This window comes from Gorilla gorilla, chromosome 4 (assembly GCF_029281585.2).
Source record: "Gorilla gorilla gorilla isolate KB3781 chromosome 4, NHGRI_mGorGor1-v2.1_pri, whole genome shotgun sequence".
Lineage (NCBI taxonomy): Eukaryota > Metazoa > Chordata > Mammalia > Primates > Hominidae > Gorilla > Gorilla gorilla.
In genome coordinates, this window is record NC_073228.2 from 18,516,042 (window position 1) to 18,541,127 (window position 25,086).

The 25,086-nt window shown below is 52.7% G+C and overlaps 1 protein-coding gene across 2 annotated transcripts in view; it reads left to right on the top strand.

Moving 5' to 3' along the window:
• The window catches only part of SDK2 (sidekick cell adhesion molecule 2), a 309,988-nt gene that overhangs the window by 186,210 nt on the left and 98,692 nt on the right, over window positions 1–25,086 (top strand). For both annotated transcript variants that reach the window (XM_055389053.2, XM_055389054.2), the window contains exons 4-10: window positions 1,784–1,931; window positions 10,062–10,195; window positions 16,877–16,988; window positions 19,638–19,828; window positions 19,970–20,053; window positions 22,203–22,397; window positions 24,006–24,122. In XM_055389053.2, coding sequence (XP_055245028.2) covers window positions 1,784–1,931; window positions 10,062–10,195; window positions 16,877–16,988; window positions 19,638–19,828; window positions 19,970–20,053; window positions 22,203–22,397; window positions 24,006–24,122 — 981 coding nt within the window. The remainder of the gene's footprint in view (window positions 1–1,783; window positions 1,932–10,061; window positions 10,196–16,876; window positions 16,989–19,637; window positions 19,829–19,969; window positions 20,054–22,202; window positions 22,398–24,005; window positions 24,123–25,086) is intronic.

Here is a 25,086-nt window from a genome sequence, read left to right on the forward strand (position 1 = left end):
CTGGTAGAAGGAGAGGAAGAGTCAGTGGTCTTAGAGAGTTGAGAAATAACACCCAATGCAGTAGGAGGGGACCGGGTGGCTTAGGATGCGGCCCCCTTGGTTAGGGAGGGATCCGCTGGGCAATGGGGAAACAAAGGCCTATAAATCAGCAGTGTGAAATCTTTCTGTACGTAGGAATTCTGTGCACAGGTCGAGGCACATCCTAGTGATGGCTTGGGGTGATGTAGGCTGGGCATGGTGGCTCACACCTGTAATCCCAACACTTTGGGAGACCGAGGCGGGCAGATCACTTTAGGTCAGAAGTTCAAGACCGGCCTGGCCAACATGGTGAAACCCCATCTCTACTAAAAATACAAAAATTAGCTGGGCATGCTGGCGGGTGCCTGTAATCCCAGCTACTCAGGAGGCTGAGGCAGGAGAATCACTTGAACCTGGGAGGCAGAGGTTGCAGTGAGCCAAGATCGTACCACTGCACTTGGCTGATTGAAGCCTGGGTTACAGAGTGAGATGAAAGAAAGAAAGAGAGAGGGAGAGGAGAGGAGAGGAGAGGAGAGGAGAGGGAAGGGGGGAGGGGTGAGGGAGGGAGGGAGGAAAGAAGGAAAGAAGGAAGGAAGAGAAAAGAAAATGGAATGATGTGGGATGTCTCTCATCCCCACACTCCACACCAGTGAAATCAGAAGCTTTGGGGGTGAGGCTCCCATCAGCATTTTTTAATTCTACAGGTGGTTCCGACACACAGTCAAGTTTGGGACAAATAATATGCTCCTCACAGTTGAACATGGACACACTTGCCAAGCGTCTTGCTAAAATGCTGCTTCTGATCCAGCAGGTCTTGGGGGGCCTGAGACTCTGTATTTCTGACAGGTGCCCAGGTGTGGTGCCTAAGCACCTGCCCACGGGCCACAATGAAAGTAACAAGGATGTCCGTTAATTTTCAAGGGTGTGGTAGAGACACAAATACCCCTTCCCAAACCCTATATCCAAGGTTCTGTGTTGGAATTAGTCTCCCTACCCCCTTGTCCCGCCCCAGCAGGCAGGCAAGCTGGCTGAAGAGTTTCCTACCCATGTCTCCTCTGCTCTGTGCTTACCTCCTGGCAGGCAGAGCCAGGATAAATGTTCCCCTCCTTATCTGCCAAGGCAGTGGCATGTTTTAAAAGAGCAATATGGTGTTTATGTTCACACATACACACAAACTCACACACTACACACTACACACCCAAGGCGCAGGAGAGAAACGCTGTCTGCACCCATTTGCAAGCATCTAAGACCCCATTCTCTCAGCATGCCCACCCTTCTCTCCCTGAAAGGGCACAGAAACCTGCCCTTCACCTCACACAGGAACCCCCGCCATGCTGAAGGGCACACTGTAGGGCAGGGGAGGAGGAGCTACATAGCCTGACTCCAGGGTTTAAGGTCCGAGTTCAAATTCTGACTCTGTCTCTTCCTAGTTAGGTGACCTTAGACAAGTTAACTAACCTCTCTGAGCCCATTTAAGCAGTTTTTTCCATTGTAAAATGTGTGAAATCATGACCAACCTCTCAGGGTGGTTGAACGAATTGGCCGATTGAAGGATATAGGGATATGAATGGAGACAGTAGCTTAGGGCAGGGTGCTAGTGGTGAGGCAGAGAATGGGGTGGCCCAAGCAAGGTGTCCTCCTTCCCGGTGGTCATCCTGTCTGCCCCGAATTTTCCGTCCATGGCCACCACTCCCAACCTGGGAGCTGGGAAGTCCCTGAGGCTGACCTCCCGCCCCTGATCCTACTGCCGTTGTCCCGGCTGCAGACATGGGGAGCTTTGAGGAGGGTGAGAAGCACCAGACCGTCTCCCACGGAGAAGCAGCTGTCATCCGTGCCCCGCGCATCGCCAGCTTCCCCCAGCCACAGGTGACCTGGTTCCGGGACGGCCGCAAGATCCCGCCCAGCAGCCGCATGTGAGTGCATCGCTCTGAGGGGACGGGGAGGGGAGGGGAGTCTGGGGGAGGAGGTTTGGGGCCAGATAAAGTCTCCCTTGAGTGTGGAGGAGGGCCTTTGTGCAGAAGCTCTTTTCAGCTCCTGTGGGACACAGCCAGGTAGGGGACCTCCCAGGGGCTTTCTTAGGATGCACAGGCAAGGACTTGGGACCATGAAACCCACGCTCGGTCCCCTTCCTGGGGAATCCCAGGGCGTTGCCTCCACCGTCAGCTGGAGAATAAATCTGCTTTTCAGAGCACTTAAAAAACCCAAACAGGCACATACGAAGGCGCTGTCACCGTGGTTACAGGCCCAGGACTCAGGCCAGTGGCGCCGGGGGACCTTGGAGAGGCTGGCGTCTCCTGGGCAGCCGGGAGGCCCTGGGCGCGTCCGTTGGCAGGGTGTTTACTGGTGTGTGAGGGCTGTGTGTGTCTTGGCTGTGCGGCGGAGGTGTGGCCAGGGAAGCCCTGGGGAGAGAAACACACAGGCCTCTGAGTGTTCACAAGGCCGTCTCTGTGTGCCTCCTGGGATTGGCTGGGGCAGCCCAGCCTGTGGGCAGGAGGATGGAGCCAACACCCCACACCTCCGCAGAAGGCGAGCAACAAAGCATTTCCTCCCGAGATACACCCGTCTCCACGCCCTCCTGAGCCACCCCCGGGTCTGGAGGCAGCTGGGGCTCTCCTCTTTCCAACTCCAGCTCTCCCCTGCTTCCAGAAGACCACCTTGTGATCTACTCAGGCTGCGTGTACACAGGACTGAGCCTGTCCTGGTCTCTGTAGAGAGTGGAGGCGTAGATGGATGGTTCCTGCCTTTGGGGAGCATTAAGTCTAGTTGGGGGAAGGAAGCATAGTAACAATAACAATAATAATAATATCACTATCACAGGCCGGACGCGGCGGCTCACACCTGTGATCCCAGCACTTTGGGAGACTGAGGTGGACTGATCACTTGAGGTCAGGAGTTGAGACCAGCCTGAGCAACGTGGCAAAACCCTGTCTCTACTAAAAATACAAAAATTAGCTGGGCATGGTGGCAGGTGCCTGTAATCCCAGCTACTCAGGAGGCTGAGGCAGGAGAATTGCTTGAACCTGGGAGTCAGAGGTTGCAGTGAGCCGAGATCGGGCCACTGCACTCCAGCCTCCAGACAAAACCAGACTCCATCTCAAATAATGATAATATCACCATCATCATAATAGCATCTGCCATTTATTGAATGGCTGCTATGTCCTGAGGACTGAGCTAAGCACACCACACACATCCCCTCTCTTTCCGGACAGCCACACTCTGTGAGGAAGAAGATGCTCTCAATCTCGTTCTCCTTCTAGTCCGCAGAGCACCTGCAGAAAGAAGGCGTTGTTGAATGAATGACCCTCACAACAACCCGGTGAGGTGCTGGGTTTCTCCCCATTTTACAGGCAATCAAGTGAAGTTCCCAAAAGTTTAACTACTTTGTCAAATCTCACACAGCTGGTCAGCACTGGAGCTGCGTCCAGCCCTGCCAACTCCAGAGTCAGGTTCTTTAATTCTTGTATTATGTGAAAAGTGCCTGAAAACAGGTTCACAGACTCGATGAAAAGATAGTGTTTGTGGGGAACAAGCCCTGTGGAGTATCTCAACCTAGCTACCTGTTGAAATCATTTGGGAGTTTGGGGAAACAGTCATGTGTTGCTTAATGGCAGAGATATATTCTGAGAAATGTGTCATTTGGCAGTTTCATTGTTGTGTGAACACACACCTAGATGGTGCAGCCTACTACACACCCAGGATGTATGGTGTAGTCCATTGCTCCTAGGCTATAAACCTGTACAGCATGTTACTGTACTGTAGGCAATTGTAACACAATGGTAAGTATTTGTATAAATAAACATATCTAAATATAGGAAAGATACCACAAAAATATGGTGTTAAAGATTTTTTTAATGGCACACCTGTATAAGGTAGTTTCATTATAATCTTATAGAACCAGCATCATATATGTGGTCTGTTTTTGACTGAAACATTATGCAGTGCGTGACCGTGTACTGATCCTTGGGCTCTATCCTAAGACTCTCTGACTTAATTGAAATGGGATGGAATTTGAGCGTCAGAATTTTTAAAAGCTCCCCAGGTGGTTCTAATGTGAAGCCAGGGTTAAGAACCACCATGCTAGTATATATCCGCTACCCACAGCCACAAATATGCTGCGTAACAAAACAGCTCAGTGGGCCAGGTGCAGTGGCTCATGCCTGTAATCTCAGCACTTTCAGAGGCCAAGTCGGGCAGATCACATGTGGTCAGGAGTTCAAGACCAGCCTGGCCAACCTGGCAAAATCCCATCTCTATTAAAAATACAAAATTAGCCAGGCATGGTGGCACATGCCTATAGTCCCAGCTGCTCAGGAGGCTGAGACAGGAGAATCGCTTGAACCCGGGAGGCAGAGGCTGCAGTGAGCCAAGATCGCACCACTGCACTCTAGCCTGGGTGACAAGAGCGAGATTCCATCTCAAAAAAAAAAGAAAAAAAAAACCCCAGCTCAGTGGCTTAGAGCAATACACATTTCTTTTTCTTGTGAGTCTGCAGGCTGGTGATTTAGGCTGGGCTTGGCTGGGTGGTTCTTCTGGTCTTGGCTGGGCTCTCTCACTTGTCTGGGACTGGCTGACTTGTCTGGGTGACTGGGGTGACTTGGCCGTGCTGCACAGGAACATACACTTTTCCAGCTTCTGCTAACATCCCATGTGCCAAAGCAAGAACATGGCAGAACTCAGAATCAAGATGTAGGAAAATAGATTCTGTTCCTTGAGCAGCAGGACCTGCAAAGTCACGGGACAAAGAGTGTGGATACAGAGCAGGGTGAAGAATTGGAGTGGCACCCCAGGTTAACAGGGGACTCATGCTGTGTGAGTCAGAGTGTGCCCTCTTAGGCCTAACTTATGCTCAATAAAACCAGCAGAGAATGGTTCTTAGCATGGATGTTTCTTAGCGTGGATGTTGAGATTTTGCTGTGGAAGGGGAATGCTCTCCACACAGGTTTTGGGACAAGTAGACGAGTCCCAGCCCCATCCCAGCTCCCTTTCTGAGGTTATTTCCCATGGCCTATTGCAAGCCAATCAATTGGTAGTGGCTGCCTGGAACACTGTGTTGAGAAGGATTCTGAGGTCCCATCTAGACTCATTAGAATGAATATCATGATTGATTAGCAATGTCTGCCATGGCTGTGTGAGGGGTGTGCTGGCACTTTCCTACTACATTTGTTGTGGTGGATGAAACCCTTTCTACAACCTACTCCCATCATCCCTTTCCTAACACCTCTTCACCTCCTTTTCTCGTTCCAAGCCTCTGTCCTCATCCTCTTTTAATTCCCACAACCCTGTGGCACCAGGACAGAACACCCTGGCCTGCACACACATGCACACCTCCCTGGTCACACACACCCCCAGCCCCTGCACACCACTGCAATGTTCCTACCACCTACATGATAGAACACTCTGGGGGTTTTATCCTGGCAATTACAGCAAATTAATATTCGTAAGTGAGCAGAAAGGGTCCCTGGCAGCAAATTCCCTGGTGTCTGTGTGTCAGAGATACACATCTGATGAGTGCTATCTGTCAGAGGGGTGTGCAGGGCACAGAAGGCGCTGCTATCTACAGAGAGCCGCTCTCACTGGTGGGGCAAGAGCAGAGATTAGCACCACCTCACCCATGCCCTGGTGCTCATTGTTGCAAAGGAGACAAGATTCCTCATAAAGATGCATGCTGGGGGCTTTGGACACATTCTAGGATAATTTATTTCGTTCATAATTAAATTATCAATGGGGGCTGCAGGGAGCTGAGAAAAAGGGCCTGGATTAACAGGAGCAGTGAGGGGAAGGGAGGGCAGGGCTGGGCCAATCAGAGCCATAGCAAAAGCCTAGTACATTGAAACGAGGGGGTGTGGCTGAAAAATGGAATCCAGCCCCTGCCCAAGAGTTGAATTCTGCTGTCTGTGTCCCCCAAGAATTCTTCCTCCAGCTTCTTTCCATCTGGGTTGCCTCTGGGGTGCAGTGCCGCAGGTTGGAAGCCCTCCTGGGTGCCAGGAAGAGCACCCAGTACAGTACAGTACAGCATCATCCCAGGAATGTCTATCAATGAGATGGACATTCTGGAGAGAGCCACAAGCCCAGGGACTTTCCTTCACTGCCTGTGGGGGTGGCAGAGAGGGCAAGTCAAAAGGTATCTCTGCCTCCTGTTCCACTCTGTGTTTAAGACTTGAACTCAGGCCCTGGGGGTCCCAGTCCAGGGTGCTTCCCTCCAGGCACTAGTTAAAGCAGAGCCCAAAATCTCAGTGACTTCACACCATAGAAGTTGAGTTCTTGCCCATTTATTGTTGTTGTTTTTGTTTATGTTTTTGTTTTGAGATGGATTTTCGCTCTTGATGCCCAGGCTGGAGTGCAATGGCATGATCTCAGCTCACTGCAACCTCTGCCTCCTGAGTTCAAGCAATTCTCCTGCCTCAGCCTCAGTAGCTGGGATTACAGGCATGCACCATCACACCTGGCTAATTTTGTATTTTTAGTAGATACAGGGTTTTACCATGTTGATCAGGCTGGTCTTGAACTCTTGACCTCAGGCGTTCCACCTGCCTCAGCCTCCCAAAGTGCTGGGATGACAGGCATGAGCCACTGTGCCCAGCCCCATTTAAAGTCCTACCATGATGAGAGGCAGGAGTTTTGCCATCATCAGCATACAACCTTCCAAGTTGTCCTGCTCTGCCAGAGAGAAAGGGGGCAGACATGAGGATCGCGCAGGAGGCGCTCATGGTCCAAGCTTAGCAACTGTGCACATCCCTTCCTCCATATCCCACTAGTTCAGCCTCACTGCCCCACCTGGATGCAAGCAGAGATGCAAAGCCTGTCTCTGGCTTCCCAGCCACTGCAGTCCATGACACAAGGGAAGCCTGAGACTGAGGTGGGCAGCGGCCATCTCTGCCATCTTAATATACACTCTACCTAGGACAGACCATGTCAGGCATGGTGCTCTTGACATCTGGGGCCTGATCACTCTTCCCTGTGAGGGCCTTCCTGTGCACCACGGGACGCGTGCTTAACAACACCCCCGGCCTTGACCCCTATTATTAGTGGCACTGCCCGAGCTGGCAACCAAAAGTTGTCCAGACATTGTCATCCCTGGAGGGCAAAGTCAACCCTGGTTGAGAACCACTGACCCAGAAAGCTTGATCATGATATAGACAAAATACAGTGAAAGGAGCCTTCCTGATCAAGAAAGAGATGAAATTGGAGGTGGGAGCCTTCTTGGAGACCAAAAGGGTCCTAAGACAGGTGGGTGAACTGGAACGTGGGCCAAGCTGTGCCCAGTGTGCCCACTGGAGGCTTGAAGCTGCTTCTATGGTAGTCATGGATGTGGCGTGGCTGGGGAAGCTGGGCCGGCGTGGTCCCGGCACATGGTGCTCATGAAGATCCTGTCAGCCCTGAAGCTGGCCGTGTCCCGGTCTGCGGGGTGGGAAGAGACAGGTGGCGGGCTGCAGGGCTATCTTGGGCCTAATGAGGAAACAACAGAAGCAGCAACAGGAATCAGAATCCTTCAACCTCTGGGCTGGAAGAAATCTTACAGAATACCTGCTTCCACCCCTGCACAGAGGAGGAAACTGAGGCCCAGCAAGGAGGAAGCTGCATGCCCTTTAGAGGCTAGGGCCAGAGCTCCATTCCAGAGCTCACCCCCTGCCCCAGCCAGAGCCCTGCACGGGGAGGACCCCTCCTCCAACTCTCAGCCACCCTCACATGCTATACCTAAGGGCAAGTCCCTGCAGGAAACTCTCAGGTGGGAAAATGACCACTATCCCTGTCTTATTTTAAGCTTTTGAAATATTTTTGCCTGGCTTTGGCCCCACCTCCTATTGCCTCATTAGCTGGAGGTTGAAAGAACTCTCCTGTTTTTTGTTTCTTGTTTTTTTGTTTGTTTGTTTTTGTTTTGTTTTTTTGAGATGGAGTTTCGCTCTGTTGCTCAGGCTGGAGTGCAATGGTGCGACCTCGGCTGGCCGCAACCTCTGCTTCCCAGGTTCAAGCGATTTTCCTGCCTCAGCCTCCCGAGTAGCTGGGATTACAGGCATGCACCACCACCACACCCGGCTAATTTTGTATTTTTAGTAGAGACAGGGTTTCTCCATGTTGGTCAGTATGGTCTCGAACCCCCGACCTCAGGTGATCCACCTACTTCAGCCTCCCAAAATGCTGGGATTACAGGCATGAGCCACTGCGCCCAGCCAAGAGCTCTCCAGAAAAAAAAAAAGAGTTGGGGGGGCATCATTAGGGTACCAGGAATTGGGGGCAGGAGGGCTTGGCTTCCTGCTTCCCAGAGCTGTGCCAAGGGTGTGATTCTCAGCATGTGAAGCACCAAAACCAGGAGAGAGTGGGGCGAAAACCAGCACAGCCGGGCTGGGGGAGTGCTGGGCTGGAGAAGCATTAGTGGGGATGTTTATTTGAGAGCCTGTTTAAAACTCTGTAACATTCACCTAATGGGAAAATTTGAAAAGAATTCAACTGGATTTGTCCTTGTTAAACTAACATTAAGGATGTTTAACAGCTGTCTCAGGCCCATCGCATTAAAATCCAGAGATATACTTGACAAACTAATGGCTTTGTTTGTCATTGGGAGAATGGGTGGAGGGAGGAAGAGCCGGTGTGGGTGGCGCTTCTGGCTCCATTGCACCCACATTCCATGGAGCCTCCAGCTTCCTGCTTGGACAAGCCCCTTTTCCCTGCCAGAAGACCTGGCCTGAGAAGGGGCTGCATGATGGGATCCCAGCAAAGGAAACCGGCTGAGGCAAACAGCCCATCACCACACCCCAAAGCACACCAGCCTCTTTTTCCCTCCTAACCAGCCCACCTAGTCCCACTCTTGGTTATGAGCTTCAAAGAGGTAGAAACTCCAGCTGGGTATGGTGGCTCACACCTGTAATCCCAGTACTTTGAGAGGCCAAGGCGGGCAGATCACTTGAGGTCAGGAGTTTGAGACCAGCCTGGCCAACATAGCAAAACCCTGTCTTTACTAAAAATACAAGAATTAGCCGGGTGTGGTGGCATGCACCTGTAATCCCAGCTACTCAGGAGGCTGAGGAAGGAAAATCACTTGAACCGGGGAGGCGGAGGTTGCAGTGAGCCGAGATCGTACCATTGCACTCCAGCCTGGGTAACAAGAGCAAAACTCTGTCTCAAAAAAAAAAAAGACTGGGCACAGTGGCTCATGCCTGTAATCCCAACACTTTCGGAGGCCAAGGCGGGCAGATCACGAGGTCAGGAGATCGAGACCATCCTGGCTAACAAAGTGAAACCCTGTCTCTACTTAAAATACAAAAAATTAGCCAGGGGTAGTGGCGCGCACCTGTAGTCCTAGCTACTCGGGAGGCTGAGGCAGGAGAATCGCTTGAACCCGGGAGGCAGAGGCTGCAGTGAGCCAAGATCATGCCACTGTACTCCAGCCTGGGCAACAGATCGAGACTGTCTCAAAAAAAAGAGGTAGAGACTGATACCCAGAAAGGGGACTGAAGGGAGACAGGACTTCCAGAAGTTGATGTCACCAGGTGACCTGTGACTTTTGAGTCCATCAATCCTGAACAGATTTAGGATTAGGGTTAAGGCATGGACTCTGGAATGGCCCTGCATTTCTGAATTCATTAGCATTCATTTGTCATTTACTTATTCATTCACCGACATTCACTAATCCATGCTGAGAACATTTCTTCAGTGTCTGGATGCACATCATGCAGAAATAACCACACACAGTCATGGAGGCTGTGACCTGGGAAAAGGCAGAATTCCAAGAGGATACCTGGAAGCCCCTTGCCCAGTCTTGGGGTAGGGGCCAGGGAAGCTTCCTTTGGGTGGTCTCGGCGTCTGGGCAGGAACATGCTGTCTCTGGGTCTGGTTGACAGCATCAGCACCGTGTTTAGCATTCTCTGCAAACTAAACGTGGCGGGATGTAGGCAGTAAGAGGTTGGGGAGGGGGTGGCAGGAGGGGCCCTGGGAGGCTGGGGACTGGGAGATATGGTCAGGCTTCCCCCTTAGGGTTTCCACTCCCACTCCCTGGAGGTTCAGAGCCCCTCAGGCCCCTGTCAGAGGAATCCTTTTCCTCTTCCCAGAGCCATCACGCTGGAGAACACCCTTGTCATCCTGTCAACGGTGGCCCCTGACGCAGGTCGCTACTATGTGCAGGCTGTTAACGACAAGAACGGGGATAACAAGACCAGCCAGCCCATCACGCTCACTGTGGAGAGTAAGTACGCACAGGGCCGGGACCGATCTTGGAGCGGGTCATTAAATCTTGGCAATGGTGCTCCAGGGGATCATTGGGAAGATGGAGTGGCAGAGGAGGGGGACAGGGAAGCTAGGGGACGGCCAGGGGGAGCCTTCCCAAGGAGGACAAGACACAGCAGAGCCAGGGGTGCCTGGGCAGAAAAGGAGCAGCTGAATGCTGGAGCCCATTCCCATGACACTCCTGAGATCCTGCATCGGTAGAGAGGATGCTTAGCACGACTGTTAGCAGGGCTACCAGGGACCCAGGGAGGGGTGGGGCAGAGGAAGAGTGTGTGCATGTGTGAGTTGCAGCCACTATCGGGGCTCAGATGCTGACCAGGAGGGCATGTGGGTGATTGCAGGGTTGAAGCTTGTTTTTACAGAAATATACTAACTGCCTCTACTTGGCTGTCACATAAGAAGTGCTGTCTATATTGGGAGCCAGGTGGTCCCTGCTGATGGGAAGACAGGCCCTCTGCCCAGGCACCCACCTAAAACACCTCCATCCTCAGACACCTCCAGCTCCCTGGGCGAAAAGGGCAAAGCCCTCCCTAGAACTCACCACACAGTGAGACACACACAAAAGCGTGACTCCCTTGGTGTGCTTTGGCAAAGAGACGCTTGTCCAGCCAAGACTGAAGCCAGTTTTCTTTGGAGGGACGGGATGCTGAGATGTTCTTTCTGGCCTGGTTCTCCCTACTGGACGAGCCCCTCCCTCCATACTCCATTCCCAAGACAGAGAAGGAGGGAGGGGTGGACAGCCCAGGAGCAGCCTAGGCCCAAATCCCAGAGTATGTGGGGCGAGGCCAGAGCTTCCTGCTCAGCAGCAGCTGAGCCATCACACAAGCTGGGGGAGGCAGATGTTCACCTCCCTCCACATCTGTACAACTCCTGCTCTCAAAGCAAGCCTCATTTATCATCCTTGGTCACGATGGTACTTGCCCACCAGCGGCAAGATGAGGGTGTGGACCAGCCTGGGGCCTTTCTGTGCTCTTATTCTGATCCTAGCCTCTGCTGTCCGTGTCCAGAGGGCCCAGGACATTCCCAGGCCTTGCCATCCCCATTCAAGGGCCTTTCACACTTCAGCAGGAACCGCTTCCCATTATCCCAGGGATCTCCTTCCCCTACTCAGCATCCAGTCTGCCTAGAAGGAAATCTGAATGCGGGGAGGAGAGTTTCATTCTGGAGACTGACCCATCAGCATCACAAGTATATCTGGAGACTGACCATCAGGGTTGAGGGTGTAACCTCTGACATCGAGTCAGGGTCTCAGTCAAGTCTCAGCAGCCTGGGCCCCAGCCCATACCCTGGGGCTGCTGTTTCTATAGGAGAAGGGAATTTAGTCGTCAAAGAGAGATGCTTCTCCCCGTATATTTTCTAGTGATCAGATTCCCTGGAGTCTCATGGAATCCCGTCATTTGGTAAGAGGCAATGTCAAAGACACAGGAGTAGTTCATGGTCCAAGTCAAAGCCAGGCATCCTCCTAGGTGACTCAGTTTACCCTGAGACAGAGTCAGGGCCTTCCTCTCTGTTCCCCTTCTCCGGCATCCAGCTCCTCCTCAGAGGCATTAAACTAGGCTACTCTTCCTGGCTGACTTTGGGAGTCGTTCACTCTCTGCTCCATCCCAAACCACCCAACCCTCCAGCTGGCCCCAGGGAGGTGGGCAGGTCACCTCTGACCCCCTGTACCCACCCAAGCCTTGCCTAGTCACCTGCTTCTCCCACCCCACTGCCTCTTGGCCTCCTGCCATCACGCGCTGATTTATCCTGAATTCAGAGCAGAATCAGCTGATTTTTAGCTAATTTCTCTTTCCACAAGTGACTGCACTTGAAAACCCTCTTCCTCTCTGTGACACAAACCCCCAGCCTGCCTGCCTGCCTGCCTGCCAACCAATTTGTGAGGAGCAATTGCCGCTTTGCCTACCACCAGCACCAGCTCCCCTCATTCTTCTCCTGGGCCTCACCCCTCTCTCTGCTCTCCCCTCCGCACTGCTTCCTCCATCCCTCCTGGACTCCAGGAAGTCCAGCTTTCTGCACCTCTTTATAGGGACCCTACGCTCTTCAGAACCAGAGAAGGAAAGAGCAAGTCTGGCGACCCCAGAAGTTGCCCCCTGCTCAGGATAACCCTGGTGACCTCATTCGGACTGTCACAGCTCCTGAAAACCCCATGCTTGGGTGGATACCCGGGGATCAGTGCTATACTGTCAAAAGGAAATAGAATGTGAACCACATGTGAAATTTTAAATTTTCCAGTAGCCCCATTTTTTTTTACCAAGTAAAAAGAAATCGTTGACATTCATTTTATTACTCTATTTTATTTAACCCAACATAACAAGAAGTTATCTTTTTAACATACAATCAATGTAAAGAATATTAATGGGATATCTTCCATTGGTTTTTTGCATACTAAGTCTTCAAAATCCTTGTGTATTTTACGCTTATATCGCATCTCAATCTGGATGTGAAATTTTCATCCGAAATACGTGATCTGTATTTAGATTTCACAAAATTTATAGCTGAAAAGTACAGTCGTATGCATAAGTTGTTCTGTACATGCTTAAAAGTGTTTTAATAACTGAATTGGGGATCCATTCTTAATTAAATGTAAATTAGTTAAAATTAAATCACATTAAATCAAAGGGACACCAGCCACATTGCAGGAGCTCATAGGCACGTGTGGCTCGTGGCCCCTGCATTGGGTGGTTCAGGTCACAGGGCCTGGATACCCTGGCTCCTGGGCAGCTGGAGAACAGGCATCCCAGAAGCCTGCCCAAGAGAGGGGAGCAGCTCACACCCCTGCCCCACCGCTCACCGACCTGTGGCCCAGGCGAGTCCCATGGTCCCTGAGCCTCAGTTTCCCCATCTGTAAACTGGTGCCTATGGCAAAGTTGGGAGGACTAAATGAGGTGGCCCAGGTGGGTCACATGGTCTCTGAGCCTCAGTTTCCCCATCTGTAAATTGGTGCCTATGGCAAAAATGGGAGGATTCAATGAGGTGATTCAGGGAGAATGGATCACGTTAGATGTCCCTTGTCGTGGCTGTTACGCAAAGCATCTGGGGCAGTGAGATCCAGTGAGGCCCCCCATGTGGGGAGCCCCCTACACTTCCTCCCACCCCAGGGCCCACCCTATGGCAGGAGCTCACCGGGAAGACACCCCTCCTCTTTGCTCGGGCTCACCTGTGATTTTCATGGTCTGGCCTTTGGAGCCCCATTTACCCCAATAACCCACTTGTGCTGGGGTGACCTTCATTAACAGTAAATCTGCTCCAGGACTCACTTCTCTGAGACCCACTCAACTCCCGGTATCTCCCAGGGAGCCACGCCATGAAATGCCTGAGGCCTTGCCCAGTACCCTGCAGGGCTTAATGTGCGTCCCCGAGCCTGCGACTCCCACCTCTCCATAGCCTCTGAGTCTGTCACTTGGACTAGGGCTAGCAGGGAGAGCTCTTCCCTGCACAGGCAGGCAAATCTCCAGGAGGGGAAGCTGTCATTTATTGAGCACCTACTGTGTACCAGACACTCTGCAGTCACCCCAGACCAGCTTAGCCGCCCCCTTCCCGGCAACCATCACACGCTCTTTCATTCATTAACCCCAAGAGCATTGGTTCGACTTCCTCTGGGACATCACCCTCCATGAGGACAGACCCTGGCCATCTCGCTTGGTGGAGAATCTCTGGTGCCTGGAACACAGCCTGGCACGTGTCAAGCATTCACCTAGGAAAGATTTGTTGAGCTGGGGCCTGAATTCACACAACCCTGAGAGGTAGTGACTTTCATCCCCATTTCCCCCCTGAGAAGACTGAAACTCAGCAGGATGAAGTCACCAGGATACATGGGGGCAGAGCTAGGCTTTGAGCCCAGGTCTTCCTCACCCCTGGGACCCTTTCTCACTGTGCCAGCATCCCTGGCCACCTCAGCCCCCATCGAGCCCTGCAGGCTGCCACCTGGGCCTGAGCACATGGCCATCTCTCCTCCATTCCTTCCAGAGCCAACGAGCCAGCCCTGAGCCCTGGGGCAGCCCTCGTATTTTTAAACTCAGAACTCGCCTTCCTTGAGGTCTCCCTGTTTACCTGGCTGTGCCATGCGGCGCTCTGGCTTGGGCTCTAACTGTCTGTCTCCTACTTGTGCCCCATTAATCTGAGCCGTGGTACCTGCGCGCCCCCGCATGTAATAAACAACTTAGAGCACACTTTTATGGATTCAGCTATATCAGCAGCTTTCAATCCGATCGCTCTTTATGGCACCTACATGAGGCTTTTATATTGTTGCAATTATTTTGCTTTATATGCTTCCTTTCTTTCCCCCTTCATTTTACTTTATTTTTTACATTTTATTCACATTCTTCCTGGGCCTTTTCTAGCAAGGCCTGGAGTCAAGGAAGGAAAACCTGCCCAGGGCTGACAAGGTGGCCCAGAGGGGCAGTGGGGCCACTGTGCACCCTCCCCCTAACCCCGTAAAGAACAGCCTGTCACTGTCACCGCAGGGCCCAGCATGTCATCATGGCCTACTACCTCCAGAACCTTCTGGAAAGGGGCCAACTGGATAGATTTGTTGTGGAGAAAAAGTCCTCAGAGGTTGTATTTTCAGGAGCCATGGATCAGGCATACACAGAATATTGGAGTTAATGCCAATATCGGGCTTACACTGACCCATCAAGATGAAAATGTGGCCTCTACTTTAAAAAAAAACTCAAAATATAAAAAAAAGGAAATGCTACCACCTCTATTAGAAGAGTTTGGAGTGTTTCTCTTTTTTTTTTTTTTCCAATAAAACCCACTTACAGGAAGTTCTTGTTCATTTCAATCATCGACCCTGGGAATTGGACGATGGTAACTCTAGATCCATTCATTTGTTCACTTAACACACGTATTTGAGCACTTACTGTGTGCCAGGCATCCTTCTTTGTGCTGGAGGAGTGGTGGTCGTCAAGACCGCAGGAGTTGGCCAGGCGTGGTGGCTCACACCCGTAATCCCAGCACTCTGGGAGGCCGAGGTGGGTGGATCATCTGAGGTCAGAAGTTCGAGACCAGCCTGGCCAACATAGTGAAACCCCGTCTCTACTGAAAATACAAAAATTAGCCAGACGTGGTGGTGGCACCTGTCATCCCAGCTACTTGGGAGGCTGAGGCAGGAGAATCACTTGAACCTGGGAGGCAGAGGTTGTGGTGAGCCGAGATCCTGCCACTGCACTCCAGCCTGGGCAACAGAGCCAGACTCCGTCCAAAAAAAGAAAAGACTGCATAAGTCAGCTCTTGGTGCCATAACAAAGCACCGCAGCTGGGGGCTTACGAAGCAAACGTTCCGGCTCCCACCATCCTGGAGGCTGGAAGTCCCAGATTGGGAAGCCAGTATGGTCAGCTTCTCTTCTCAGCTTGCAGATGTCTGCCTTCCAGCCGTGTCCTCACATGGCGGAGAGAGAGCCAGCTCTGGCCGATTCCTCTTTTTATAAGGACATGAATCTGAAATATGGAAATATTCACACCTAACAAGTACCTGGAAACCTGCTTTCTGAGAGTTTCATCCTTAACTCTTTCATTTCATTCAATGAGAGAATTAAAGTATTACATGCTTTTCTAAGCAAAAGTTGACAATATGTTAAGAGAACATTTTTCTTTTTCCTTGGGACCCTCATTGGCCCTCATGAGGCCCGGCCCTCATGGCCTCATCTAATCCTAATCACCTCCCAAGGGACTCCTCCAAATGCCATCACACGGGAGGTTAAGGCTCAACATATTAATGGGTGGGGGACACAGCTCAGTCCACAGCAAAGACCCATGAGGTTCCTGGTCAGGGAGAATTTTAGTCTCTTATGGCCTGCACAACAAAGTACTACCAGCTGAGTGGCTCACAACAGAAATTGAGCCTTTCACAGTTCTGGAGGCCAGAAGTCTGAAAATCAAGGTGTCAGCAGGGCTATACTTCTCTGAAGATTCTAGGGGAGTCTCATTTCTTGCCCCTTCCTGGCTTCCGGTGGTGGCCAGCAATGCTTGGCATTCCTTGGCTTGTGGCCACATCCCTTCACTCTGCCTCTGGCTTCACAGAGTCTTCCAGGCTGTGCATCTGTGTCTCAATTTCCCTCTTCTTACAAGGACACCAGTCGTATTGGATCTTGAGCCCACCCTGATCCAATATGACCTCACCTTAACTAATTACAAACCTGTAATGATCCTATATGCAAATAAGGTCACATTTACAGGTGCCGGATGGGCATAAATTGGCGGGAGGTATGTGGGGGTAGGGGGCCGGTGACTCTGTTTGACCTAGTACAGAGAGTTTGCATTCTGGTGAAGGAAGTAGACAATGCAGAACTAAACCAACAAGGTCAACCCAGGCAGAGGGAAGGATTTGAAGGGAATGGAACAGGACAGGGTGGTGGTGGGGAGATGGGGGTGTGGCTGCTTTACAGGAGGGGTGGGGAAGCCCGTCAAGGTCAGCGATGTCTCTCCTTGGACCCTGGTGTGGTGACTCATCAACAGAGGAAGTGGAGGGATCAGGTAGTCCCTGGGGTCACTGTCTGGAGGTCTGCTCTGTGGCTGCCCCCATGGCCACCTGCTCCACTCGGTAAGGACAAAGACCTCCCAGGGCATCAGCCTCTAATGATGCTGGGCAGGGATAGGATTTCCAGCCTCTGCCCCCAGCTAACATCTGATCTCTCCCCAGATGTAGGGGGGCCTGCAGACCCCATCGCACCCACCATCATCATCCCACCTAAAAACACCAGCGTGGTGGCCGGGACCTCAGAGGTTACCTTGGAGTGTGTGGCCAATGCCAGGTAGGTAGTGCATCTTCCCTCGCTCCCGCACCCGTAACTCCAGCTGCTGCTCCCAAACTGCGGGCTCCAGGGAGAGCAGCCAGAAGCCACATCACCTGAGGATCCAGGACAGGGGAGGAGGGATGCAGGGAGACCCGCTGGCTGTTGTCAGAGGGTTGCTGTGTACAACCAGGGCTGGCTTGTTCTCTGTAGCCCAAGAAGAGAAAACCAGGCCCTGGATGGAAGTTACAGGGAAGGGGACGTCAGCCTGGGACGTACAGGACTGGAGGGAGGGTGGACTCACTTCTAACCCTTGGAGGAGCCCAGAGGGAGTGGGTGGCCTCCCAAAGCGAGCCCTCTTGCATGCAGGGTTGTGCAGGAGGGAAGTGTGCATGGGAAACGATTCACGTGGTGGTTAAGAGTACGGCTTTGGGCGCGATGGCTCATACCTGTAATCCCAGCACTTTGGGAGGCTGAGGAGGGCGGATCACCTGAGGTCGGGAGTTCAAGACCGGCCTGACCAACATGGAGAAACCCCATCTCTACTGAAAATACAAAAATTAGCCAGGTGTGGTGTCACATGCCTGTCATCCCACCTACTCTGGAGGCTGAGACAGGAGAATCGTTTGAACCCAGGAGGCGGAGGTTACAGTGAGCTGAGATTGTACCATTGCACTCCAGCCTGGTCAACAAGAGTGAAACTCCATCTCAAAAAAAAAAAAAAAAGAGTATGGGCTTTGGAGTAGGGCAGATCAGGGGTCAGGAGCCACCAGAGCCCTTCCCAGCCATGTGCGGCCCTCACCTCTCCCACACAGGAAACAATTATGAAACCCCTGAGCCTCGTTATGTGTGGCTAAGTGCCTTCCGTGCCCTGCGTCCTGCCAAGCACCTTCCCACAAGACCTCTTTTCTCCCAAAACAATGTATGGCATAGGTGTCACCACTTCAGAGCCCAGAGAGGGCAAGCGGCCTGCCCAACGTCACCCAGCTGGATGATAGCTGAGTTGAAATGCACTGCCCCCTCTCCCCCAGGCCTGTACTCACTGCCGCCCTCTGGGCCTCAGTCTCCACATCTGTAAAATGGGAATGATCTGAGCACCAACCCCAGCGGAAGGCGCATAGGCAGCGCGCTGACCCAGACTGACCTGACCCTTCCTAAGTGCACTATGAAGTTAAACCAATGGGATGGGCAGGGGGTTAGACTGATGATCCCCCCGAGGTCCCCTTGACCTGAAACTTCCTGGAGAGGGAGAGCGTGTCCTATAGCAGCATTTTTTTTTTTAAGACAGGGTCTCACTATGTTGTCCAGGCCGGTATCAAACTCCTGGGCTCAAGTGATCCTCCTGCCTCAGCCTCCCAAAGTGCTGGGATTACAGATGTGAGCCACCGTGTCCAGGATTTTTTGTTGTTGTTATTTTTGGCAGCATTTCTAAAAGTATGCTCCTCCCATCCCAAGTTTCTCACAGGCATGGCGTATTAGAGCATTTACATTGCTATAAAGGAATACCTGAGACACGGTAATTTACAAAGAAAAGAGGTTTATTTGGCTCACGGCTCTGCTGGCTGTACAAGAAACATGGCACCAGCATCTGCTTCTGGGGAGGCCTCAGGAAGCTTCCAATCATGGCAGAAGGAGAAAGGGGAGCCAGCGTGTCTTATGGCAAGAGAGGGAAAAAGAGAGAGGGGAGGAGGAGCTAGGCTCCTTTAAACAACCAGCTCTCACATGAACTAACAGAGTAAGAGCTCACTCCATCACCAAGTGGGTAACACCAAGCATTGTGGATCACATTTCCACATGACACTTGGAGAGGACACACATCCAAACCCCAGGACATGGGCAAGGCCACCAGGGTGCAACTGCGCAGTGAAAGCCCTGAGAAGCCCCTCGATGAAGAAACTGCCCAGCGTCACCTCAAGCTACTGTCACTCAAGCCACCGTTTCCCAGACGTATGCGGCCACAGAACTCCTTTTCCATGGGGCCCTTCTGAATACCCCCATGGCACTAGCAGGGGCCCACTTTGGAAGATCCGTCCTCAGGGACCCACCAGGTGCTAAACAGGAGTGTCTGGACAGACCCAAGTCTTGGGGGCTTGGGGGTGCAGGGGTTGGTGATGGTGGAAAGCCAGGCCAGACTCACACCCTTGCTCTTCTCTTGCAGTTGAGGGGTGGGTTTTTCTGTCTGTCTGTCTGTCTTGTCTGCCCTTATTTCCCCTTTTCAAACTCTGGGTGTTTCATGTTTCTGTCTGTCACTTGCCCTCACCCTCATCTCCTCCGTGTCACTGATCTGTGGTCAGATGGGGCACAGCACACAGGGAAGACCAGAAAAAAGAGCTGCAAGCCAGGCTGCTTTCCTGCTTTGCCTGAGCTGCCAAGCCCTGAGTTCCAAGTCCATCAGCAGGCCCTGTTCCAAGCACTTCACTGGCACTAATGCATTCATCTTGGCTACAACCCCCTGGGCGGGCACAGATGCGCCCACTTTATAGAAGAGGAAAGTGAGACCCAGAGCCCTGTGGGAACTTGCCCAAGATCTTGCATCTACAAAGTGGCAGGAAGGTGGCAAACCCAGGCAGCCTGGCTCCCAAGCCCACACTCCTTACCACCCCCTGCCCTGCCTCTCGGGCCTCTGGGAGTCCTCATGGCTGAACACTGGCCTTCCCTTGCCCTCTGCAGGCCCCTGATCAAGCTACATATCATTTGGAAGAAGGACGGGGTATTGCTGTCGGGCGGCATCAGTGACCACAACCGCCGGCTCACCATCCCCAACCCCACCGGCAGTGACGCCGGCTACTACGAGTGTGAGGCTGTCCTGCGCAGCAGCAGCGTCCCCTCTGTCGTCCGGGGCGCCTACCTCTCAGTGCTGGGTGAGAGAGGGTGGGGCTGCTAGGGCTCCCCTGAGGGGTAGGGGCAGCACGGCGAGGGTCCTCCTTAAGGGTGACCCCCTACAGTGGCTGGATCAAAGCGAGCATGGCTCTGACCCCCTCCCCTGGTCCTTCCTCCTGCAGAACCGCCTCAGTTTGTCAAGGAGCCAGAAAGACACATCACTGCGGAGATGGAGAAGGTGGTGGACATCCCCTGTCGGGCCAAAGGTAATGAGGTGGCACCGCTGGAGGGGTCAAAGACCCCAGATCTTCAGCCTCTCTCGTCCTCATTGTGGACATTTCTAAATTCCAGCTTCTTCTCGAGACCATGTCACTAGGCAGAGAGTCTGTCTGGCTGTCTGAGCAGGCACCCCAGGAAACAAACAGGCCAAATTACCATAATCTCAGGCTGGAAATCAACCTTTGTGGTACCAAAACTTGAGGGTTACAAATGAACCCAACTTACAGTAATTTCAGGACAGGTGACAGACCCAAATTTCCCAAAATTTGAGAGCTGTAGACAATGACAAATTACCGTAATGCCAGAACCAGCAGCCCCCGGGCGCATCTCACCTGAGATGTGTCTTAAAAGCTCGGCCTGTTTCCTGGGCCATTTTGCTCCATCTCCTCTGCCAGCTCCCTCCGCTATCCCTACTTAACCCCCCTTGAAAGAGTTCCTGGAGAATTTCTACTTTCCCCTTCCCCACCGTCCTTCCTTCTGATTCATTTCCGCCAAAAGACAGCCCGCAGCCAGGGTGAAACCCGGGATGATAAAGAGAGAAGAGCGTGCACAGTGGGACACGCTGAGCAAAGGGGCAAAATGTGTCTCTGCAGGAATGAGGATTGTGCTGGAGGGGATGAGTAATGACTTCCCTTCTGAGACTCCACAAGGGGAAGGCAAAGATCCATCCATTCAGGCGGCAAATATTTTTTGAGGGCTTACCATGTGCCGATAGTGTCCTCAGGAGTGGGGAGATACATAATAAACCAAACAGCCAGATCCCTGCTCGTGTAGAATGTAACATTCTCGGGAGGGAGATGGGCAAGCTGATAAACAAATAAAGAGAACTTATTTCATCTCATCTAAAATGCCATGGGTTGTAAGATGCCCCATTATTTTATGGACCACTAAGAAAGAAAAAAGGCAGCCAATTAAATTATGACATGCTGTCGATTATAAGACACATCCTGATCTCGGAGACGTGACCATGGGAAAGAGAGCGCATGGTGGATTGGATGAAATGTGGCATCACAGGCTGTCGGGATCAAAGGGTGCCGGGAAGGGACGGCAAGCAGGCTTAGTGGGGACAGGGCCGTGGGGTGCTCCTTGGAATAGGGTGTGGCCAACTCTTCTGGGGAAGTATTTTTTTTTTTTTTTTTGAGACAGAGTCTCACTCTGTTGCCCAGGCTGGAGTGCAGTGGCACGATCTTGGCTCACTGCAACCTCTGCCTCCCGGGTACAAGTGATTCTCCTGCCTCAGCCTCCCAAGTAGCTGGGATTACAGGCATGCACCAGCACACCAGGATAATTTTTGTATTTTTAGTAGAGACAGGGTTTCACCATGTTAGTCAGGTTGATCTCAAACTACTGAGCTCAGGTGATCCACCCGCCTCAGCCTCCCAAAGTGCTGGGATTACAGGCATGAGCCACCACGCCCAGCCCGGCTGGGGGAACTTATGAAAACAATGTGCCAGGCTGAAAGCGGGGAGAGGAGCCTCCTCCTTTCACCTCCATGTGCAAAGCCGGTATGGGGGGCTTCCAAGTGCCCCCCAGGGAACACTGGACCCTCTACGTGCTCTTCGACACAGGGCGCCATGCGTTTGGGAAAGCATCCCCCAGGGAACACTGGACCCTCTACGTGCTCTTCGACACAGGGTGCCATGCGTTTGGGAAAGCTTCCCCCACTTGGAGGTTCCCAGAGCACGCATACATGTCTGCTAAGTACTGAAATAAAAAATAAGAAATTAGGCCAGGTGCAGTGGCTCACACCTGTCATCCTAGCACTTTGGGAGGCTGAGATGGGAGGAACGCTTGAAACCAAGAGTTCTAGACCAACCTGGGCAACCTAGCAAGACTCCGTCTCTACACAAATAGAAATAAAAAATAGAATAAATAAATTAGTTTGTCCAATCCAGTTTCCATGCTAAACTGATTCCCGGATCTTTACTCTGTCCCAAAGACTTTGAGAATTGCCACTCAAAGAGCATCTTCCTCCTCTCCCTAGACCCAAAGTGGCACCTCTGAGAAGGTTCTAGACACCAAGATTCACCAGGGACCCCCTCGCAGATTTCCGGGCCCGGCCTCCTCCCAAGCACCCCTCCTAGGTGGAGAGGAGGCAGGAGGCAGGTTGACGGTGGGCTGACGTCTTGCCCACAGGTGTGCCGCCGCCCTCCATCACCTGGTACAAGGACGCAGCCGTGGTGGAGGTGGAGAAGTTGACGCGCTTCCGGCAGCGCAGCGACGGGGGCCTGCAGGTCAGCGGCCTGGTGCCCGATGATACCGGCATGTTCCAGTGCTTCGCCCGCAATGCAGCCGGCGAGGTGCAAACTTCCACCTACCTGGCTGTCACCAGTAAGTTGGGCCTTCCTTTGTGCTGCCCGTGAGCCCCTCTTCCCAGGACGCAGCTTTCTTCCAAGGTCTTCCGAGGGGCCTCTTGTGCATAGCACGTTCCATTAAGCAGATAGGATCCCCAAAGGCCGCCTGCTGCCCAGCAGCCTGGGGGCACAGCCAGTTACCGCTGCTGCCTCTGCAGCCCTGAGTCCAGAGCCCTGGAGGAAATCTCTGGTCCCTAGAAGTTCTCTCCAATGTCCTGGGGCCCAGGTTGCGTTCACGGCTTTTTGAGAAAAGGAGCTATGAAACCAACCACGGGTACCAGCTCTGGCACTGCGACTGTCCCTGGGTTCCCAGGCAGGGCTGGAGTAACCCCATTCCAGAGGACCTGCTCATGTTTCCAAAGAAGAAAACTGGTGTTTTTCTCTTAGTTCTCCTCCTCGCAAATCCCTTTCTGCCCTTGGAGTCTCTGTCAGGGGTTGTCATAGTTGCTCTGGCCACTTCCCAGAGCTGTTTTAGCAATCAAAGGTGATACTGTGGGCCGGGCACAGTGGCTCACACCTGTAATCCCAGCACTTCGGGAGGTCGAGGGGGGTGGATCACTTGAGCCCAGAAGTTTGAGACCAGCCTGAGCAACATGGCAAAACCTCGTCTACCAAAAATACAAAAAATTAGCCAGGCAGGGTGGCACACACCTGTACTCCCAGGTACTAGGGATGCTGAAGTGAGAGACCACTCAGGCCCAGGAGGCGGAGGTTGCAGTGAGCCAAGATGGCGTCACTGCACTCCAGCCTGGGTGACAGAGTGAGAGCCTGTCTCAAAAAAACAAAAGAAAAAAGATGATACTGTGAGTGGCCCATAAGCTCAAAGGTCTGTGTAAATGCAAAGCACTGGTGGGCTCCTCAGGAAGAACGGGGATGTTCAGGGGTCTCCTTGAGCTCCACGGTGTTCATCACCCAGACCCACAGAGGCCACGGACAGGGCATCTGTGGGGCAGAGAGCTTGTGGGTGTGCCCCAAAGGTGGCTACCAAGGGGCTGCCGTCTTGCTTCTGGCTTCCAAGTGCAGGTGAACTTAGCTCTGTTCCCACACCCATCTGGCGAGCTCCTTCCTTGAGGGCTGGGATGGGGCAAGGAGAGTGCGAAGCCAGGAGGCTGCCCCAACCCTAAACGGTGGCCGTGGCCGAATGGAGCTCCTGGGGCAGGGCCACTTAGAAAGTGGCAGAAGTCCCCCTCTTGGCTGTGGCTGTTTTTCTTTTAAGAAGCCAGAGCCTTCCTTTCACTTTTGGCTTGTAAACCCCAATAACCTTGTCAGGGAGGATGGGAGCTGCCTTCTGGGGTCTTCAGTTTCCCCCAGATGCAGGCCTGAGAATCCAAGCAGTGTGGGGACTGGTGTCACCTGGGTCCTTCCACAGGGCAGGTGGCATAGGGGAGTCCTCATGGCCCCTCCGGGCTTCTTCCAAACACTGGGGCTCCATCAAGATGCCTACATCCTTCCTAGTGGAGGGCCCCTCACCATGGCAGGGAGAGGATGAGGGCCTGGCCCTCAGTGGGCTTGGAGGCCCCTGGCCCTCTGGCTTGGGGGACCTCTCCCAGGGTGTGGCTAAAAGGCCCCACTTCTCTGTTTGCAGGCATTGCCCCTAACATCACCAGAGGCCCCCTGGACAGCACGGTGATCGACGGCATGTCAGTGGTGCTAGCATGTGAGACCTCGGGGGCGCCCCGACCAGCTATCACTTGGCAGAAAGGTAGATGGAACAGACCTTCAGAGAGTGTGGTTGTGTGATAGCCTAGAAGAGTCTTCAGAACTAGGCTCTGGAGCCAGCCAGGTTGGGTTCCCCACATACACTTGTGAAGGTCATACACTGTACAACCCAAGAGAGCATCTCTCGGCCGGGCGCGGTGGCTCATGCCTGTAATCCCAGCATCTTGGGAGGTTGAGGTGGGCAGATCACCCTGAGGTCAGGAATTCAAGACCAGCCGGGCCCAAAGTGGTGAAACCCGGTCTCTACTAAAAATACCAAAATTAGCCGGGCATGGTGGCAGTTGCCTGTAATCCCAGCTACTTGGGGAAGGGGCTGAGATAGGAGAATCACTTGAACCTGGGAGGTGGAGCTTGCAGTGAGCCAAGATTGTGCCACTGCACTCCAGTCTGGGAGACAGAGCGAGACTCCGTCTCAAAAAAAAAAAAAGAGCGTCCTTCACATCCCAGCCTTGCCAGGCTCAAGGTCCAGCTCTTCATCTTCCAAGACCTGCCACCTTGGTGAGTTACTAACTCACTCTGAGCCTCAGGTTCCCCATCTGTAAACTGGTGACAATAATATATATACCCCAGGGTGATGTGAAGACTAGACTATAGCATGCATGTGAGGGTCCTGCATTATGCCTGGGAGGCCTAAAGCCCAGGAAACGATAGGTGCTTGATGATGAATATTATTCTAGTGGTGGCTGCTGCCAGTCTCCTACCCCAGGCAGCTCAGAGGGCTCCAGACGGCGGAGCCAGCAAAGCCCAAGCCACCTCCCTAAGTCCATCTGCCCTGTGTACTTCCTCTTCACCTCTGTGTGTGCACACTCACCTTCACAACTCTTCCCTGCACACACACACATATGCACACACACATGTGCACACACATGCACACACATACATGCACACGTACATACACATGTGCACACATATGCACACACATGTACATACACATGTGCACATACACG